This window comes from Amblyomma americanum, chromosome 9 (assembly GCF_052857255.1).
Source record: "Amblyomma americanum isolate KBUSLIRL-KWMA chromosome 9, ASM5285725v1, whole genome shotgun sequence".
In the NCBI taxonomy this organism is placed as follows: Eukaryota; Metazoa; Arthropoda; class Arachnida; order Ixodida; family Ixodidae; genus Amblyomma; species Amblyomma americanum.
In genome coordinates, this window is record NC_135505.1 from 144,842,128 (window position 1) to 144,864,096 (window position 21,969).

General features: G+C 44.7%; 1 protein-coding gene and 1 non-coding gene across 2 annotated transcripts; one reads left to right on the forward strand and one right to left on the reverse strand.

The window, feature by feature from the left end:
* The first annotated feature begins 8,074 nt into the window (after positions 1 to 8,074).
* On the forward strand, positions 8,075 to 19,823 carry LOC144105692 (venom metalloproteinase antarease-like TtrivMP_A). The gene is made up of 12 exons (XM_077638798.1): positions 8,075 to 8,239; positions 9,171 to 9,263; positions 9,654 to 9,792; positions 11,254 to 11,408; positions 12,923 to 12,994; positions 13,084 to 13,214; positions 13,302 to 13,351; positions 14,567 to 14,675; positions 16,660 to 16,827; positions 17,437 to 17,578; positions 17,679 to 17,819; positions 18,716 to 19,823. Exons 1-12 carry the CDS (start codon positions 8,129 to 8,131, stop codon positions 18,764 to 18,766), a joined length of 1,362 nt encoding a protein of 453 aa, XP_077494924.1. The 5' UTR covers positions 8,075 to 8,128; the 3' UTR covers positions 18,767 to 19,823.
* Positions 8,481 to 8,554, reverse strand: TRNAT-GGU (transfer RNA threonine (anticodon GGU)). Its single transcript has one exon. It is a non-coding gene; the product is annotated as a tRNA-Thr (tRNA).
* Positions 19,824 to 21,969: the final 2,146 nt, after the last annotated feature.

Genomic DNA, 21,969 nt, shown 5'->3' on the forward strand with positions numbered 1-21,969 from the left:
AGTTGTTATTTTAGCAATCGAAACGGTGGTCACGATATTGATATTTTTGAGTCCTTCTTTGATGCGTTCAAGATTTTCTTGCATTCGTGATTGGTGTGCTTGTTTTGTAGCATACACAATGTTGTTTCTTTTCATGAGTACAATAAACAAATAAATGATTACTTGACATGAAACAACATTCTTTGCCTTTCTTTCCCTCCTCTCTTGTCTCTCCGTTTTTCCTTTTCTTTCCTTTTTATTTACTTTGCCTTCCTCGTATATGGTATTTCTCTGCTGCTGTTTTTATCTCACATTTTTGAGGTCATAATAATAATAATTGTTTCTTTGGGGGGAAAGGAAATGGCGCAGTATCTGTCTCATATCTTTGGACACCTGAACTGCGCCGTGAGGGAAGGGAAATGGAGGGAGTGAAGGAAGAAAGGAAGAATGAGGTGCCCTAGTGGAGGGCTCCGGAATAATTTCGACCACCTGGGGATCTTTAACGTGCACTGACATCGCACAGCACACGGGCGCCTTGGCGTTTTTCCTCCACAAAAACGCAGCCGTCAGCCCAAATTTCTTTTTACAACGCCACCTCTTGCAGTCCCCCCTTGCCACCCTCCACAATCCGCGCCCTACCCCCTTCCCCGGTCCTTCCCTCCGCCACCCGCATGCGAGACGGATGCTTAAGCCTTAATTCGTTTCCATATTCAGGTCTGCATCAAAGGCTATTGCGTACGGAAGCCGACCGAAGAGGTAAAAACGACCCGCCCGTATCATCCGACTACAACGGCTGAACCTTCGAACGAACCGGCTCCAATACCGAGCTATTGCAACCCTGGATGCCAATGCTACTGCAGCTCCAGCGGCACCTTCCACCTCCCGAAGAACCACGAGGATATACATTTGAGGCGGTAAAGACACTGAGTACAAAAGAAGATAGAGAAAACTAGGCGAGAGTAGAACACTATATTTGGATTTCAAGTGGCTGGAGCCACAGTCAAGCTGCACTGTAGCAGCTTTTTCTCCGGCCACCTTTTTCGCCTTATAACGTTGCGGAATAAAGTTACTTTGATTGATTTGATTTGAAAAGTTGGCTCGCATTCTCTCGTGAAAGTAACGATGTTTTCGCAATAAAATTGTGTTTGCCCCTCATATAGTTTGGTTTAGGGGGGTTTAACGTCCCAAAGCGATTCAGACTATGAGGGGCGCCGTAGTGAAGGGCTCCGGGAATTCCGACCACCCGGGGTTCTTTAACCGGCACTGACATCGCACAGTACACGGGCCTCTAGAATTTCGCCTGTATCGAAATTCCATCGCCGCGACCGGGATCTAACTCGCGTCTTTCGGGTCAGCAATAGTCAAGTAAAACCATTTTTGTCCCAGATTCCGTCATTGAGTACGGATATGGGACATTTGTGCAAATACTTTGAAACAGCAATAGTTTGCTTTGCCGAGCGTGGTAGAGCTGGCGGTGGAACCGAATTCGCTATGGTTTCCCGGAACGACAGAATATGGTTGTAGCATTTTAGAGTTAATTAAGGTTTGAAAAGCAAAAACAGTTCTACGTTTTTTTCTGCGCCCAGCACCTTTCCAGTAAAGTAACCGCGATAGTTCTATACCGCATGCCCCTCCCCCCTCACTCTGCCACTCCCCCGCTTTTCGCCGGCCTTATATCCCAAGCAGCAAAGGACATCGGCCCGATATTGGAAATGTGTTGGCAAACATCGGTCCTACAAAGGACCAGCCACATTTCCTTTCCAGTACATCTCCGATATTGGGCCGATGTGCTGTGCTGCTTGGGAAGCGACGCGTTCTGGCCACTTTCTGCTGTAACGCGGCTGTTGTAGCGAAGAGGAGAGAAAATGCAGTCAATACAGGCTTCTGGGTGCACTGTAAAAAGCTACTTAATGAAAGTTACAAGCAGTAATGACCGCTAAAATGAAATTTACGATGACGATCGTTTTTCTCTCTTTAAAGGTTACAACGCATGAAGACTCATGATTTACACGTTAATTCGGAAGAATCTGCGTGTAGCGTTAGCCGCGGTTAAACTTGTATGGAAACCCGGTTTTCTCGAGTCGGTAACTTGCAGAGTCACACGCTCCGGTTACGGTACCTTGTAAACGGCTCGGTGAAGACGGCGCCATAGAGAAAATAAGAGAAAGTGTTTTTTGGGTCCAAGGCCACCTTCGTCCAACGCTCTGGGACTACCAGGAAAAAAATGGCATTGGCTTAACTTGGATAACCCTGGAAATCAGCGAAAAGAAAGCACGCGTGCCAAGCGTCTAAGACTCGTCCATTGCAGCTCCGCTACACACTCGTGGCAGCCGTTCTATATATACCCACACGACCACGTGGCTGTGACCTGTCATCGCACGGTCTTACGACACCCCCACCGGATGTCATCACGTGGCTTAACATCACCCCATCGGATTACATATAGTCATACACGGCTTTCCTTGGTTGGGCTGAAGGTCGTTCAAGGTCATTCTCCGGCCTACGCGACGACTGCTTTACCTAACGTAGCGAAACTTTTCGCTTCAAAAACAGGACAAAGATTTTTCATCTCCAAGGACATCTGCGTCCGACGCGGCTTCCCTCTCTTCCCAGCATGCAACGCGTGGCAGAGAAAACAGGGGAGGAGCCAGACTGGCTTCCGCCGGTTCCTTCCATGTTTAACGTTTCTGCAGCGCCCGGAGAGTAAGCATTCTGTGCTCTGGTACCATGCCTCAATGATAAAACTCTCACCACCACGCAACTGCACGTTCTTCGACGCATACACGTGTAAACTCCTGATCCCTGCGCGTCCTTTTTTCTACCGTATCCGACGCAATGCTATTTTAGAACATTCCCTTTTATCTTGACCGCTACCATGGCTGGAGCAGTGCTCAAGCTGGAAGTGGACGACAGCGTATATCTTTGTTCAGAATGTGGTGTCGTATTCGAAAGACACTCTTAGTTGTCACAGAGTCTTTTAACGTTCACCCCCCCCCCCCCCCCCCCCCAACGGTGACCGCCCTTAACAAAGACTTCTCGCCAAACGTATCAATGTCATTTATTTGATCTCTCTTGTGAGCCAGCGCGTGAAGGTCATGCTCTTGCTTCATGTGCGTCTAGCAGAAAAAAAAAAGGATCAAAACGCCTTGATCGATTATTTACGTCTGCCGCCTTTCTGGCTAGGCTACCGGACGCAGCGGCATTGGTTAAGGTGGACACCCAGGTTGCAGTATGTTGGGAATGTCAATGCCCTTTAATGCTGCTTACCTCACACGCAGTATTGACCTGAGTTCAGAGGGTTTAGATCGAAAGCGTTAGAAAATGCTTTCACATTATTAAACCACGAAAATGCTCGAAATTAAAGCGCAAAGCACGGTAACGCGTGCTGGGGGCGGCAGCACAAAATACCATCAAACCAGCGTGGCATACAAAGGCGAAATTGGAAGTTTGAATGAGACAGTCGCCAATTCATAAATAATGCAATGGAGAGAGAGAGAGAGAGCTGGTAAGGTGGCCTTATAGGAAATTACGGGAACTCTTAAGGTAGCACAGACACGAAATTTTGGTTGCGCGTTTTCTTTTTATACTGATGTGTAAAACGCTTGTATACATGGATCATCAGGTGATATTCACCTGCGACCGAAAATCAGCTTACAACTTATTTTTTTTTGTTTCCCTCAGGCTGTCACAGTTCAGTTTTAAGCACCCGAGTGATTATGAGGTCAAAGTCCAGTATGGGATTCCCTGATCACCATGAAACTACGATACACTCGCTACTTCACTGTTTCAATTTACTGCAGTGCTTAAGCCAGCGAACTTCAAGAGCCGAAATGACAATGAGTAAAGTAGGGCACTGCACCGGATTCAAGCCCGCGCCGGCTGCATTATCAGTGTACTTAGCTCAGGCCCGGTCCTGTTCCCGCTGCAGCTTAAGAGGTGAATTGCTCACTGTGCTGAAATTGATTCCTGATGTACAAATAAATAACTGGTCAGCAAAGGTGCTCAAGCGACAATAACGCTCGAAAAAAACAACAGTGGCAAATGAAAAAATAAGAGAAGATAAGGCGGGTTCACTTTTCTGCTTTCTGAACATGGATGTCGTCTGTTAATAGTTCCGGAATTCCGAGCGCCAAATGAAGAGAGTTGCATGTATGCGCAATTAACTACTTTGCTTTACCGTTACATTTTTATGGTAATTTTTACGGCCTGCGATGTCAATTGTTAGTAGTCCGACATTAAAATGCTTTCATCACACTTGTTGAAAATGAAGTACTTAAATCTTAATAATTGTGTTTTTGTCACTCTGAATTTGTTCCCTCCTCTCTTGTTTGTCTCTCTTGTTTGTTTGTTTTGTAACTATTTGTCCGGATAATTTCTTGTCACATGCTCCTCATTACATATTTTAACTCCTACACGTATTTGCTGATGTATAATTTTGTGTAATGCCCTCCCTGTTACGATCCCTGACGAGATTGACAGCAACAAATAAATAAAATAAATTATTATTGATACATCCTCACAGCTGTAGCAACATTTTCTATGACCCAAATTTCTTCGGTTGAAGTCACAGCGCACTGGCTGCGTTCTAATGGAGGAAAAAACCAAAGTCGCCTGTTAATTGCCTATTACGTGTTCAAAAGTTCTAAGTGTCATAAATCAATATGCTCTTCGAATCCTCGATGGCGTTTTGCACTGTAAAAATGTGCTTTTGGGTAAAGGTAAAGGCACACAATAAGAGGTCTCGGGACTCGGCTACCTGTCGCACTATCGAATGAAGGTGCTGAGGAGATTTATGAGCCTCCAAATGCCCAGTCGCAAGAGGTAACCAAAAAAAAAAAAAACAAGCCGGTGAGGAGTGCATTCGGTAGGACCGACGGCGTGTGTTTGTAGATAGCTGAAACGGCCCAAGCGAGCTGTGTACTTTAATAGCAGAAAGCATTCGCGCGATTTAGCCACGTGTCAGGCGTTACAAAGCCCTTCTAATAACGCCCCAGCAAAGCAGACCGCTGCTGGAGTTTGCACTTAAAAACCTTCGAAAGCGGCTTTTCGATACTGCTTTTCCATCACTGAGAAGTGCCATTAAACTTCCCATGCAGTGTTTAACGTGGCCGGACATATGCGTCTGGAGTTACCTGGGCATTGCACTGTGAGTGACGCTGATTAAACTAGACCTACAAATGACCTTTCTACGTGAACGAACAACTCTCCGGAGAGATTTTAGCGTCGGCGTTATTTCATTTGCTGGACGTTACAAGCAGCAGGTAAAAAAAAAAGCGCATTGTTTGTAATTTTCACCGGACGAGAAATATGCAACTACATCGGACACAAAAACAAAGTAAATGAGCGTTGTGCATAACTTATTCTCAGCCCAAGCATGGCCCTGTTTAATTGGTATCGATGATAAAATATTCCAAGTGCACTTCACCAGCAATAATGAATCTAGAGCAGGGCACATGCCCTCTATGTACGAGCCCGGACCCGGGCCCGGCCCATGCTCGACGAAACAATGCAATTTCCGAGCCCACGCAGTGCTCAAGAATGAATTAGCGATATTAAACCTTGCTGTCACCTCAGTCGCTCCGATGCTGAAATCGAAACAGCCCTACAGAAAAATTTATAAGTTATTCACCCTTCGTCCGCGAATGCCACGTGGGGATCTAAGTATATTAATGTACACGTTATTACAACGAAGAAAACACGCAACTAAAAATGTAGTTTCTACGCTCCTTGAATGGCAGAGAGGAGGACGTACTGCACGTCACATCTACCGAAGCTATTCGCGACACATCTTTTAAAAGGTTCTTGTTATCAAATGAGTCGTGGCTGCTTTGAGCATTAGCATATTTGCTGTTCAAACTCACGTCGCGTGCGCCTATCTTTATTTAGGACGCGACCTTCGACTCAGTCTTCCGTAACACACAGCGCGCAAATTTTACGCATGCGCAGTAAGTTGTGTGACGTCTTTGGCATCCCCCAGCAACAAGTCTAGATATGTTCTAATTCCTGTTTGTCATCGCCAGCGCTACATAAACTGCCGATGCTGAAAGCCCAGCTTTCATGCAGAGCGAAATAACAGAGCCTATGTTATTAAAACTAGAATAAGCACCCTCTCGCGGTAACCTTTTCTGTTCAAGACCAGCTGACGTAGTACCAAGGATCCTAGTTTGCACTGCAAAGGTCGCGTCGGCATTTGTTCGGAAAATGACAAACCAAAGTGAAGCACCGTTGGATGATGATCCAGACGTTTCGTCACCGAAACGCTCTACATAAGTGACTCGCGATGAACCTTCGCCTATATCTCTGGTCAGCACTCGACCGCACAATGTACTTCGTCCGCTTGATTTCTCTCTTGATTCTTCCAGCTAAAGGTAATATATGCTTCTGTGCTTCCCTTAACCACGGAGCTAACGTGGTTTGCCGTTTTATCGCATCGCAGTACGACCGACGACATATAGTATAACTATTATCAAGGTATCCCTTGATCTTCAGCCGATGGCACTTCGGCGTAAAATTTCACAGCTTTGTTTATTTCAGAAAGTGTATTATAACTTTCCACGGCTAAGAAACTCAGCCCCCCACACGCCGCTTCGCACTTCACGCCGACTTTTTAACTCTAAGTTAACAACGCATGCACGGCTCCACAAACTCGTTCAATAAATCTTTCCTGCCCAGGACCATTTCATTATGGAATGAACTACCCGATTCCATTGTCACTGAGAGAACCAAATAAATTCACGCAGTTATTTACAGCGCATTTCATGAACTGAGTTATTTCTTATGTGTGTGTTTTTTCTCCCTCATGTTGTTCTTGAGCCGCTGCGTCTTCTATGCTGATGTTTTATGTTAACGTTTTATGTCTGTAGAATAGTTGTAACATGAACCCGGTACGCTGTATTTCTGCTTGTTATTATTGACCAATGCTTATGTTTCGGCTGCTCCCCCTCTTATGTAATGCCTTAACCCAAGGGCCTTTAAGGGTAAATTAAGATGATGATGATGATGATGATGATGATGATAATGATTATTATGATGATAATGGATTTACGCATATATTGACACCATGTATCTAGACTACGATACGTTGAAATGGTGAATAAACCGAATGTCTATCCAATGCCCAATTTTGACATGTGCAGTAATCGGTAAAACGCACTGAAATCGACAAGAGTGCAGTCGTAGACGCTCACGTGAAGTACTGCTTCCGACAGCTTGAATGCTCACCGTTGATGGACCGCCGTACGTTGCAGGGAAGGATGTTGCCGTTGTTAATTGGCAGGATCCAACAACGCCTCGATGGCTGCTGCGGCCAGCCGAAACCACTATACGTTCACGGGCACCACTCTCGCTCGAGCTGATGTCCCCTTGGGGGCCTCGCTTGCTACGGTGCTGTCTAGCCGCCACCCCGATATCTGCACTGCTCACGTCATTCTTCGCACTTGAATGTGCCAATCATGCGCCGCAGGTTTAACCTCGGACGCGCTCGCGCGCGCGTCTCCGATGATAAAGCGTCGCGCGGTACGCGCGCTGTTTCACCTATGCGGAGCCTTGGCCTGCGTGAGCCCTACAAAAGTTGGCAATGATGATCGCGTACGAGAGTTGATTTCACGGGTGATTGCTGGCTGAGAAAACGGCCAGAGAAAAGCGGAAACTACGAACTTATATTCGAATGAAATCTTTAAGTGCCACCGCTTAGCAAAAAGACAGCTCACGGGAGAACACGCATAGCACACCCGTTGCAGAAGCACTCACCACGCTTCTACATCTTTCGATATAGATATTTCACACAAAAATATATAAGCCTTTGTTCTTAAAATCAAATTCTGTGTTAGCATATGTCTAAGTAAGCTTAGTTACCTTTTTTTGTTGTTGTAATCTGTACACTGTTGCTGCCGCTGTATTCTGTAGGATGGGGCTGCACTCCTTTGTCAGGCCAATCTAAGGCTTTTTGGGTGCACCTCGAAACATCAAATAACGTTGAAATAAAGGCGTTTCGTATTGTATTGTAAAATATATGTAAAAGATTCGACTCTGTTTCCTTGGAGGCACTGCTCTGCATTTATTCTTGGTCCGCGACGCTTCCTACACAGGACTGGAGGCGCCTAGGACCGTGTTCCCTAGGCTGCTTGAAGAGCGTGCCTCCGAAGGAAGCATGGTGCTGCGCCTGCACGAAGACCTGACACTCAACCTGAGGAAGGCTTCGGTGGCGGCTCCCGAACTACGCGTCCTGACGGAGGAAAATGGACGGTTGATTACCAACTTTGTGAGTGGAGAAGCCTGGTTTTATACTTGCGTAATTCATTCATAATGCCGGTACCGAAAGTATCACAAGTTTAGGATTTGCCTTGATACATGAAAATTCGTTAACCGAAATTCGTTAACCGACCAGAGTCCCTCATATAATAAGGGAGTAATAATTCATTGGCATCCACCCAAGCGCAGCCAACGGCTGCAAACGAAAGCTATCCAGCTTTCTCGGGAACTTCGTAGTTAAAGAAATATTCGTCCTGGTCCGGGGTTCGAACCCAGGACCACTGCTTCACCGGAGCAGTCGCTCTGCCAACTGAGCTAACCGGGACGGCAAGCTCATGGTAAGGCGAGAGCGAATTGATCAATAACTCGAAGTGGAAAGAGTGTAGGTCAAATGTTTTAGGGGAATCTCCCAAGGTGGGGTAGATTTGTAACAAGGGAGTAATTACTCATTAGCATCCACCCAAGCGCAGCCAACACAAAGGAAAGCTATACAGCTTTCTCAGGAACTTCGAGCTATTGATCAATTCGTTCTCGCCCTACCATAAGCCTGCCGTCTCGGTTAGCTCAGTTGGTAGAGCGACTGCTCCGGTAAAGCGGTGGTCCCGGGTTCGCACCCCAGACCAGGACGAATTTTTCCTTAACTGTGAAGTTTCTGAGAAAGCTGTATAACTCTCCTTTGTAGCCACATGGCTGCGCTTGGGTGGATGCCAATGAGTAATTACTCCCTTATTACAAATATACTCCACCTTGGGGGATTCCTTGAAACATTTGACCAGGGTCCCTTATCTTTGTGCCTCGCTCTGTATATCCCCCATGCAGAACCGAATAGCTCGTCAATTCACTCTTGTAAGCTGCGGTGTCCCTCATAGTCAGCGTACAACTAGGGGTTGCTAAACCTTAAACAGCATACCGTACTAAACCGAAGTTATCGTGTGTTACAGTACAACGGAGACGACATCGAGAGAGACCTCTACGAAGACGAAGAAAAAATAGCTACTGTCACGGTCACAAAAAGCCGCAACGGTGTTCTCGTGGTTTGTACAACGCATTTATTTTGTCTCATAATCTACGCAACCGAATTCCCATATTCCACATAAACGAGCAAAGGCAATATATCGTACGTGGTTGGAGTTATCTCTAAATTATTTGCCAAATTTATAGCGCTAACGTGGGCATAAAAGGAACAACTGTTCACATAAATCTATAAAAAAAGAAGCCGGAAAAATGAGAAGATTCACAGTTTATAAAAAAAGGATGCACCACTGCTGAAGCGTTTATAGAATTATTTGTAAAACTAGGATTAACTTTTTATATCAAAACTCGTCGGGTTCATTACACTACTATTATGCCTAATTTTTAAAGGCAAGCGAAATTCCTGTGCTCTGTAATATTTTTACACGTTTCTTACTTTCCATCATCCTTAGAAAGGATTAGTTGGACCCAAACACCGAATTCAACCAGTGCCAGTCTCCGCTAAGTCAGAAGTGGTTCTCATTCCTCACGAAATCCACGAAATAGAGCAGCAAGAATTCCTGGATAAAGCTGTCAGGTACAGACAGACAGGTGAGAAGTTGCTGTAATCTACTATTATAGCAGCAAATGCTTAACTTAATTAATACGAATTAGTTAGTCTTGAAGAACTTCCCTCCCTTGATACTGGAGAAACGCGTGCACTATTAATGAACTAGGCCTCTATGTTTTGCTGATAGTGAGAAAAAAAAAGATGGGTGATAACGGTAAGTAGCAGTGCCTAACAAGCTTGCATATTTCGAGACTTCACTTGATTAATTTATCAAATCATACAACGCCCATCGTTTGTGACGGTTGTCTCTCAAGGCACGAGTAAAGAATAGAGCACAAACAGCTGCACTAAAACAGTTATCGATTGAAAACAGCACAGATATTTCGGCCACTTTTCTCTTGGACGAGGTGGTAGCCCTAACAAAAAATCCTCCCTCCCCATCTTTTTTTATTTTAAAAGCTCAAGTTCCAGGAGGCCATGAACACGACTTGGGTCGATGATCACAGGCGGCACATTCTGAATGAACAGCGTATGTCTATGACGTTGCCCATTTTCAGTTGCGAGAAGTTGAACAACTTGAGTGCTTGGTCGTGGCGACCAGCAACTCTTACTGCGAATAAAAAGCAATGAGATGCGGTGCAATTGAAATTTTATTTTCAAACGCGGGTAGTTGAAAGTGACGTCACTAAAGTCGCTCGTGGGTGCAGCATTTTGGCTTTGGGCCCGTCAAGCTCGGCCCTTGTTTTCTCACCACTTGTTTTCTCGAACTGATTAAACATCTTTTGAAGAGCTCTACTAATTTCCATGAAGCGTTGATAGGCTGGCATACGTTGATGTCCTAGCGTAACCTCTGAATGAGGCAGCAGCCCGAGAATAACAATGCAATAATGAAATGCGTAATTCATTCAAGAAATTACTCATTAGTGTGCGATACCCAACACTTTAACTTGCACAACACGGATGCTAATGAGATGCAGTGAGTTCCATTCGCGCGAAATGTTCCGCTTTTTGTTAATGAAACTACGATTGTTTGGTGATCTTTTCACTGTAATTTACTGATAGAATCTGTAATGTGTTACTGTTCATCGAGGCATTCATCGATGCTAGCTTTCCCTCTTTTTCTTTTCTTACTATATTGTTGTCGATCTCTTATAGTTTGCTGATTCATTATCTAAGTAATGTGTAAGTCTCTGCTTTCTTAACTCATTACCATTTTATTACCCGTACCTAAACCCCTCCTACAATAATGTCATACAGGTTATATAGTTGTAAATTATAAACTGACAAAGAAACAGATAAATGAAATAAGTCATGTTAAGTGACGCGTCCGGTACTGGGCCTTAGGAGTACTGAATCACTGAAGCCTATTATCAGCAATTAAGTCCTTATTAGGTTACAGTTTATAGAAAAATATCGGGACAAAGTCGAGATCCAGGACGACATTGCCATGGAGGTTCGCTTTCTGGGTATGTACTAAATGCCTACTGTGTTTTCCATTACAGTTCAGGGAGCTCCCAGCGAACGGGATTCTCTGACTGGAGCCGAAATCCCAAATACTGTTCATGTGGAAGTCTTCGTAGTTTTAGACAGAGCTCATCACCGTCACTTCCAAGATACCATGCATGCATTGTGGTACCTCTGTGTTACGATTAATGCCGTAAGTTTCTAGTTTTCCCCTTCCAAAAATGGTGTATAGACACTGTACAGATTTTTATAGACTACTGCCTTTTTAGAGATATTTCTTTGTCTATTCATAGTCTATAAACTGTATATAGAAAAAAGTATAATGAAAGTGTATAGCCATAACTGCATGGACCGTCTATACACTGTCTACAGGGTTTGTATTGCCTATAGACTCTCCTCTAGGGTTTGTCTATAGAGAGTCTATAGACTTTATAGACAAAAGTCTATGAACGGTCTATAGACTTTACGGACAAAAGTCTATGGGCAGTCTATAGACTGTCTGAAGAAATTTTTGTAAGAGTTACGTTCTGTTCTACGCTATGAAATTCCTGGCGCTCGCACGCGGAAATCCAAGTTGCGTAAGTAATGTGCGCATAAGCTGTCTGGAGGAGCCTTTGATTTGTAAGGCAGAGGAGAGCGACCTGTGTTGCAGCATGGACAGTCCTGGACAAAATTTTATGGAATGTCAACTGCAGGAAGAGAAGTTACATACGCTCGATGAGGCTAACTAGCGCACCGAAATGCCCGGAAGCATGACGCAACCAGCCGAAATACCAGCTGACGAGGTTGCGAGACAATGCAGAAATCAATCTACTTCGGTTAATTACTGTACTTTTCCTGCTGCGCAGCTCGACGACATGCTAGGCGACCAGCTTGGCAGCTTCGAGTTTATTTAAGCTCTGATGTGGCACTTTTTACAAGGAACACATTTTTACTCAGATACTTCCAAACATTCAGGACAGAAACCTGTGGGAGGTGTTTCTCATCATCATCAGCCTGACTACGCCCACTGCTGGGCAAATGCCTCTCCTATGTCTCTCCAATTAACCCTGTTCTTTGCCAGCTGCGCCCACCGTATGCCTGCAAACTTCCTAATCTCATCCGCCCACCTAGCCTTCTGCCGCCCCTGCTACGCCTGCCTTCTCTTATAATTCACTCCGTTACCCTTAAGGACCAGCGGTTATCTTGCCTTCGCATTACGTGCCCTGCCCAAGCCCATTCCTTCCTCTTAATTTCGACTAGAGGATGTAATTAACCCGCGCTTGTTCCCTCACCCACTCTGCCCGCTTCCGGTCTCTTAACGTTACACCTATCATTTTTCTACCCATAGCTCGCTGTGTTGTCCTCAACTTAATCTGAACCCTTTTCGTTAGCCTCCACGTTGAAGGTTATGCAATATGAGCAGAGCGAACAAGACAAAGTGTAAGCAACGCTTGTGTCGTTAGCTCGCTAGGTCCTCGTCTCCTTCGCGCTTTTCAGTATGCGAGTTTCGCAATTCGGTCAAAACAAAGCAACTGATCCGTTAAACAAGTCCCAAATAAAAGAAAACTTATCGAATTTCAAAGTTCTGAAACCACTGCGACATTTATATGCTGCGCAGGAAGTGCTTTGGGCATTACGCGCTCGTCTCGCATACGTTAGGCACCGCATGCATGTCTTTGCCTTTTGGTACGAAATTAATTCTGAATCGTGATTATTGCGTTTCAGGCAAACCTTAGGTTCAGAGCGACATCGAATCCGAGAGTCAAACTTCTATTGACCGGAATCGAACGAAGCGAGGTAACTCGTTTTTTTTTTGCGTAACCCTGCATCATTGGTTGAGAATTATCTGTTTCACACCTTTTCTTTTCTACGGCTTACATTGACAGAAAGAACCATACATTGTTTACTCAAGAAAAGAATACCTCTTTGACGACGCAACATTGTTAAAGTTCAGAGACTACGCCCTAGAAAGGAAGGATCAATATGGCTATCCGGATCTTGTATACCTCATGACGGGGTACTTGTTTTCTCATTTATATTTTTTGGCAGGCGAAAAAACATAACGAGTGCATGTAGTCGAATTCATTTCACCGTATTCTCGCAGGCTCGACGTGTCTACCTACCAGGACGGCAGATTCACTGCTGGAGGCTTAGGTGAGTAATCAGCCAGATCCAAACATTTCGTGTATATTTAGGCTATAATGACAGCGATAAATGGTCACCGCTAAGATGATGTATCGACCTAACAGGACAAGAATCATTTAAAGATGACGCGCAGCAATTTGGTATACGTAATCATTATGAACTAGCTTAGTTACATAAATATAGTCTATTTTCCCTTCCTAAAGTGTTTAACTAAACTTCCCTTCTGGTAGATATTCGAAGGCCTTCAATTTGGCTGCTGCTCATTCGATATATTTAAAGTACAGTAAAGATGTGATCAGATGATATCAGTGTTAGACTGGGGTATTGATGACAAAAGCTGTAAGCGTGACAGAGAAAGAGGTTTCAATACAGCTTATTTTACGGTAGTACTCCTCTCAACCCCGTCTCCAACCGCGCTGAATCACATGAAAGTATTGCTGCGACATCCGTTTCACTGTCTAAAAGCACTTAAGAGGCACATTTAATTTCACTTTCCCAACAGCAAGACAGTAAGCAATATTCATACTTCACTGTCTCTGGCTCCAGTCCGACTAGCCTTCAGGTTTCTCCAAAAGACTGCACGTGGCACTGCAACCATAGTCGGATACAAGTCTAGAAAAAAGCGGCTTTCCCCGCCTAGGAACCCCCTTCCAGCCAATGGCGTCGACTGATTCTCATGAGTCTGCTAGCGTAACAATGCAGAAAGTGGCAGACCTTCATTTCATTGTTGGGATAGACCCTTCCCTTTATTGTAAAGCTACTCACGCTAGCAGGTTCGTGAGAATTGGCCGACGCCATTGGCTGGAAGAGGGTTCTTTGACGGGGAAAATACGCTTTTTTCTTGACTTGTTTCCGACTATATATATGTGCACATATAAGTGACTAAGTGCTTCCAACGAAGCTTCAAGGGCACAAAAAAAAATGCTGGCGCGGGATTAATTTTGTCAGGCATTAGTGGAGATGATTCCCCCCTGTTAAGGCTGGTTCACATGCAAGCAACTGAGCGATTGAGCGGTGCGTCGCAGCGAACATTTCCAACTCGTTAGAACCTCGACGATTGGGAACAGGTTTTTCCGCCCCGGCGGCAGGATTCGCTAGCATTTTCGCTTGAATATGAAGCAGGCTTTAGGTGTGCTTTCTCGAACGACTTTGAAGCAAAGTGCAGCTTGGTTCCTTTATTTTGCTTTAATAACATGTGCACTCGGTGCCGTCCCTTCATTGTAGGAATTGGCTACGTGGCCGGGGTTTGCAGTTCGAACTTTGTAGCGCTTGGAGAAGACAAGGCATGGGAGTTCAGCGGGATGCACACCCTCACTCACGAAATCGCTCACATGTGAGAAAACTTCTTTCAAAATAGAAGCCGTGAGCGTCTAGGCTCGTGAACCTCCCTACTTGCCTGGAAAGGCTCCTGTGTTACACAAACAAAAACGGCCTGACAACACATTCGGGTGGGGCTGTTAATATTAATCGCTTAGGTCAATGCACCGTACAAAGTTGCTTTCAAACTATACTTTAATCAAATGTTTTTGTTATCCTAATAGAAGCATCAACCAGCATAACAATAAGCACAAATAGATTCATAGATTTCTTCAAAACTAATTTTTCCACCCAGAAGGCTTCCGCAGGCATATGTGCTGTCACCATAAGCGACCACTTAACGACGTTCATGTTTACTATGTTACGAAAAACTAACTCTGATACACGACCTGATGTTCGTTTCACGAAACAGATCATAATCATATGAACGTTCAATCACTTTTTTTCTGAACAAATAATGAAGATAACATTTATAAGTTAATATATTCAACTCGGAAAATGACTCATTTAATTTCTTCTTTATAGTCTTTACATTTGCAGACTCTCAGTAAACAATTTAAGCTCTGGTAATGGAACTGAACAATAGCAGTCGGTTGATGTACTTGGTTTAGATTTCTACATGCATAAGTATATACTATGGGATAGAGTTTTTCATATAATTTCCCGATTTTCAAGACCAGTCGGTATAGCAGCGAAATTCAAATATTTCTTACCGCCCACAGTTAAGTTACATTTGTTGAATGCGTTATTTCAGCTGCATGTAAAGTACAATTTTCTTGAATACAGAAGCACCATATTTCGACATTCAAACCAAAGTCGTATCGTAGAAAAGAAAGCCGTTCATACTGCAGCGCTGAAATGAAATGCACGACGCAGAAGCCTTCTGACGCAGTTCCATACCGTGTTCATGAATAGTCTCTATTTTTTAACTTCAGCCAGAGAATGTAAACAAAATCTTCATAACAATCTGGCCCTCATTCGATCTAATGCAAAGTTTAAGAGAATGTAAATTCACATCGCGGTCACCAGAAATTTGGACTTGCTAAATTATGTTCATAATCGAAATGTAATAATAGACAATGTTAATGTATCAAGATCGAAGGCATTTTTTTTGCAGCACGAGCGTGACGGGCAAATTCGCTATGAATAGTACAATTATGAACAGTATAAGTATAACTACCAATAGCAATGAATAGTATATTTCATACTATTTCAATGAAGGCACGGGCCTCTAGCATTTCGGTGGAGGCGAAATTACTCTGCGATGTCAATGCCCGTTAAAGAACCCCAGATGGCCGAAATTTCCGGAGCCCCTCACTACGGCGTCCCTCGTAGCAAGAGTCGCTTTGGGTCGTTAACCAAATAAACCAGTATAATGATTTTTTTATCGAGCAGCAAATCATGCTTTCTATTATGTGTTCCTTGTTCACAATGAATTGCTTCATCATGATTATTAACTTCGTTTTAATAATATGGTGAGCTTAGCTTTCATTAGCACAAATATCACGCGCGTTTTTTATTTATTTATTTAGCATACTCCTAAAGGCCCTCCTTCCAGGGTATTACATGGGGGGGGGGGGGGGGGTCAGTGTAAAAACATGTACAAGGAACATCAATAACAAGCAAAGGAAAAATAAACAGGCTACGTATAACGTGGACAAAATAATTAAGCACCAGAGAGTAAATAAAAAACGGCCAATAAAACATATAATGTAGAAATGCTTTCCTAATTACCTGCGGACTGTACTACGTGTAGGCATATTCCTAACCGCTGTATGCCTTGAAAACGGGGGTTCGAACCTCGTCAGGTGATTTGTTTTTTTACTTTCGTTCGACCCTTGCGATCTCGGTGAATGTGAATAACTTTTTCTTCTGCTTTTCACCAAACCTGCACAATTGCTTTCATATAATTGTTTGCAGTGTTTTTTTTTAAGTGAAGAAGGCTGCAACAAGCATTACACCGAAAACGCTGGTATTCCGTGAATTTTACGCACTTAAAGCTTAGGTGCGGTGCATGACGGGGAGGGCCCTGACGTCAACGTTCCCGGTCATCCGGGAGCAGCTAATTGCCCCTGGCGAAGAGGAAACATCATGAGCTACGTTAACAAAGGCGCCGCTCACCAACAATTCTCCAAGTGCACCTTGCAACAGATTGGCCACGTCATGAGGTGAGACCGAAAGGGTTTCCTTTTACAGCGAGAGCTGTTAGGCGCCTGTCCATGGCTTGCACGCCGCCGTAACCGGTGGGGGCACCACCTGACTACACTAGTGGTCACGTGACTAAAAGCCTAAACGCCTTAACAGCTATCGCTGAATCTTGCGTTACACAGTCGTAACCACCCTGTGAGTTTTTCTCTTGCGAACATCTATAGGATATTATAAAAGAAAACTCTAAGACGAAAGCGCATGGATAACAACGCTAACAAAGTAAACAACTCTCATACCTTATAGTTAGTCGTTGATTCCAACATATTTTAGCTTTCTCTACTTGAAAGAATTAAGGAAATTTTCTTCTTGCGGTTGGCATGGGTGGAAAGAGGTAGCGCGGTTTAGTTTTGTTAGGAAGTTACGAATTAGCGTTCGTTAATGCCACTCCCAACCACCAGGGTGTGGATTCGATAACACGGGTTGTGGTGATGCACTGTGCAGTTGTACTTGTTTGGTGTTGGGAAGGAGTACTACATTTGCGGAAGCGAAGTTAGTTTTGGACGGGTTTATCTCCACACTTCACCGCAGTCTGTAAAGCGCCCTCACTTTACCGCTGTCTGTGCTTTCAGGCGGGCAGGTGAAGTCTGCTGGCAGGTTGTGTCAAAAGGACGTATCTTGAGAGGTGTATATCCTGGAATGGCCGTGACCTTCAGGGAATTCTGCAGCAGCTTTGCCAACAGCAGAAAAAACTCCACGTTTGATTACGTCACTGTAAGTGAGGAATACATTTTCGTGTTTTTGTCACCAATTGTTATCTCAGTGTTCTTTTGCTAAGGCACAGACATGATTTCCGCTCTTTCAATTCATTCAGGTCGAGCAAGACACCTGCAAAGTGCGGTGCTACTTCTACAGGTACGAGAAGGAGAGTATATTGTCTGAAGCAGCGAATCAGAGAATATCATTTAGCTTCAAAAAGGAAGCATTGGACTACATGCCCTGCGGAGAACACGAGGTACATAATCAAACCTGTTTCGTTTTGAGTAAACGATTAACGCAGGGATATGGTGAAGGAACAGTCGTGAGAAATGGATGTGGTTATGGTGGTGTATCAGGGGCAAAACCTAATCCACAGCGATGATCCGTACCAGAAAAAAAGGGGGTTTTGAGGAAAAGAAATGGCGCAGTATCTGTCGCATATATCTCGGTGGACACGCGAATAGAACCTTAAGGGAATAAATAAAGGAGGGATTGAAAGAAGAAAGAGAGAAAGAGGTGCCGCAATGGAGGGCTCCGGAATAATTTCGACCACATGGGGATCTTGCCACGAAAATTGCTTTTGGGCGCTCGGCTACTGATCCGGAGTACCCGGCTTCGAATCCAACCGCGGCGGCCGCGTTTCGATGGAGGTGAAACGCCAAGGCGCCCGTGTGCTGTGCGATGTCAGTGCACGTTGAAGATCTCCAGGTGGTCGAAATCATTCCGGAGTCCTCCACTGCGGCACGGCACCCCTTTCTTTGAAAATTAAAATTGGTTTTCGGTGAAAGGAAACGGCGCAGCATCTGTCTCGCATATCGGGGGACACCTGAACCGCACCGCAAGGGAAAGGATAAAGGAGAAACTGAGAGAAGAAAGGAAGAAAGAGATGCCGTTGTGGAGTGCTCCAGAATAATTTCGACGACCTGGTGATCTTTAACGTGCACTGACATCGCAATGCACACGGGCGCCTTTGCGTTTCTTCTCCATCAAAACGCGGTCAGGTTCGAACCCGGGTACTCCGGATCAGAAGCCGAGCGCTCTAACCACTGAGACACCGCGGCGGGTCAGCAGTGAGCGATTTCGTCCGTCGTGTGGATGGACTTTTACTGACGTACATCGCTAATTTTTGTTCTTTTTATTTCTTACTTACAGGTCTGCATACAAAGCGTGTGTGTGAAGAGACCTGCCTACGTAGATGAATAACTAGGTCAAAGTAATCGACGAAAGATGTGCCCCCTCACCGTGACCTTGGTATGGGTACTACAGAACATGGACGATCATCGCTGTCATGTCCAGCTTTCCTGGACATTATATTTCCTGCCTATGCTCCCGCTACAGGGCATCAGTGTTCATGCATATATGGACACTACTGGATAGCATCAACTAGAGCCATCTATTGACCGCCAGTACGGAACACCTCGCCACTGATGGGGAATATTTTAAACTTGTAATTTTGAGAGAACTACATAGTCCAGCAACATTCTTCACGAACATCGTGATCGTCGTGACGAACCCTTCTTTCCCGCTGTAAAGTTGACGTTATATTTCCCTATATATCGGCTGAAAAGGTCCATGGCTGTAACGGCTGTTGTATTTCAGAATCGCATTGACCACTTCAATGGCACCTGGTGACGGGAATGGAGGTCGATGAGAAATAGAATGCCTGCATCTATGGCGATGCAATAAAAAGGTATGCTATGCTTAGGAACTAGAGATGCCCAGAGATGGTGGCGCCGACGTTTCGACGAAGAACCTTGTCATGACCACCACCGCTGTACAAACTCGGCACGCTGCGTGTTCTAGCCGCTCGTAGAGACAACAAAGCCCTACAGCGTCGTGCCTCTGTGCGCATTGAGATGAAAAAATTTTGAGCACACTTTCAAGGATGTAAATGTATACTTGCGAAACCTTACTACTGATCAGTTAGAGAGCAAAGTATCTAGTGATTTCCTTTTCCCTTTCCACGTGCAATCAATAATAAAGTGTAGTACTCTGGAAACCAGTCTTGCGTTCGCCAGTGTCAGCACCGGAACGAGACACCACTTTGCGTTGGAATCTCTACATTCCGTTCATCATTCGCCGCGTTTTCTTTCGTTGTATCCTATTCTACACTAATTTCTTCTCAGTGTCTAGGTAGCCTGATGTTTTCGAAACTTGAACGTGGTGTCTGCATACTGCACGGTCACCAATTGGACACATTTATTATTGTGCAAATAGTTTTTGTGTGTGTTACCTCTCCCCCCTGTCCTCTCTTTCTGTCCCCTCACCTCTCATTTCATTTCTTCATTCTGCCTGCTATCCTTTACTTCTGCTGCCCCAGCTCAGGTGCTTCAGTATCGATGGCAGATGTCGGGGCTAGCAAAAATCTTTTCCTTGCTTTTTGCTATTATTTTAATAAACCATTTACTACTACTACTACACCAATTTGAAGTGCAAAATTGTTGCCATGTGAAGACATACTTCGTTCTTGTGAAAACTGGTAAGCCTTAGCACGATTATTTTTCTTTTTGGTGAATGGGTACACCTGAACACATTTGTAACCATGAGCCGCCATTGTTAATAAAGCTCATGGGCAACAAACATAGAACGAGCGCTGACAACCGACAGCAACGTACAGTCGTGAGCAATATGAAAGGAAGCAACCTTTTTACGCAAAGTTGCGAATTTTCGAATTTTCTGGTTGTTTGTTCCCTAAATTTGAGAACGACTTTTGGGGTATTATACGCGTAGAGGAAAACTAGTTAGAAAACAGAACATGCTTGCACACATATAATTAATTACGCAGTAAAGAAAAAATATATCATCTTTGTTCCCTTTCATATTGCTTACAATTGTGCCTTAATTCAGAAAGCGTTGGGACGCATTCTTGGCCTTGCTCGGGTCCGGTTCCGGTTTTTACACATGGGAGGGCGGGAGATGGTAGACTGCCATATGCGCATGCGCGCATGCTTGGGATTTCGGTAAAAAAAAAGGTTTACTTTTCCGAATAAATGCTGCTGTAAGCTCAGCGCTGCTGCCTTGTCCACTTCTTGTCTGTGGCGTCTTTTGAGCGCTGCTTGAAAAATCATAGAAATCGACGGACTCTCCCAATCTGCCGTTTGACTTCGGGGCACGGTGTATCGTGAGATAAAAACATAATGAGTTATGCAGTGGTGCTGGATGTCGCATCGTGCAGCTGCACTTCTTCCTACGTCATTCTAAGTCATATTGCTAAACATGAAGTAAGAGTGCCGAACAGTGACTATTCTGAATGCAGGTGGAAGTCGTTGAGTCAAAATTAAAAAAAAGCAAGAAAATGAACCAACGCAAAACACAATATATCGGAGCCTTTCAAATAAAGACACAGCGTTAAAATGTAGAATTCATAAAGGATTACTTTTTAGGTGTTTTGAGTACGCTAGCACTAGAGCCCCCCCTCGCCGATTTCGCTGTTGTTTGCCAGGTCCCTCGGCGACCTTGAAGAGTTGGATACCACCCACCTGTGTGGCAGGTTAGCCACTTAGGTCGCATGACCTTGTGACGTCACCACATCCTGCCTACCGGACTGTGTGCAAACTGCCCCCTGTGGCATGTGGCAGTTAAAGGCTAGCTGAGAGATATTTGCTCGGTAGGAGCAACCTGAGTTTCGTAAGGCACCACCGGTGACAGCCACCTGTCATCGCAGGGCTGTATAGCGCATTGCTTAACCGCTGCACCACTGCGCCAGGAGTTGTAAGAAGGCCCCCAGGAATCTATGAATATAAGATAGAGATGGAGAGAGAGATTTTAATGATTACAGGAAAGTTGTGCCAGGCAGTTAACCTGCCATGCTGCTCCAGATGGAAATGCCCAACGAGAAAATAGAGAGAGCTGGAGGAACAGAAGGGCGGAAAGGCAGGGAGGTTAATCAGGCGATGCCCAGTACGCTACCGTACACGTCGGGAGGGGAACAAGGGGGGGGGGGGGGGAGAGAAAACGCGGCAACGAAATGAGTTTTTGACGTGCCTGTTGATCACTATGGCAAGTGGACAGAGGGCGCACGCTTAAAGTTTTTAGTCGGGAACTCAACCCCGAGTCCTTTAAGAACTTCAGCAGCGCCTTCGCCGCTGTCCTCTGTGATGGAGGTTTTCATGAGAGAATAAAAACCGAAATACTAGTGCACCTAATTCGCATCTGGCCTGACCACGCTAAATCGTCTGTAATTTTTTTAATTAAAACTTACAAGGTAAACTTATGCACAGTAAGCGCCTTTCGAAGCAAAATTTCATTCACACGCCGCGCGCGGTGCGCTATGTGCATTGAAGCCGTTGGCTACGGGCATACCTGCGCATTATGGGGGTCATCACAACCCTCACCTTACTCCTCCCTCCCTTGACATCAAGCGCGATGTCCACCTCGGGCAACGTAACATCGCACAGCGCTGATAA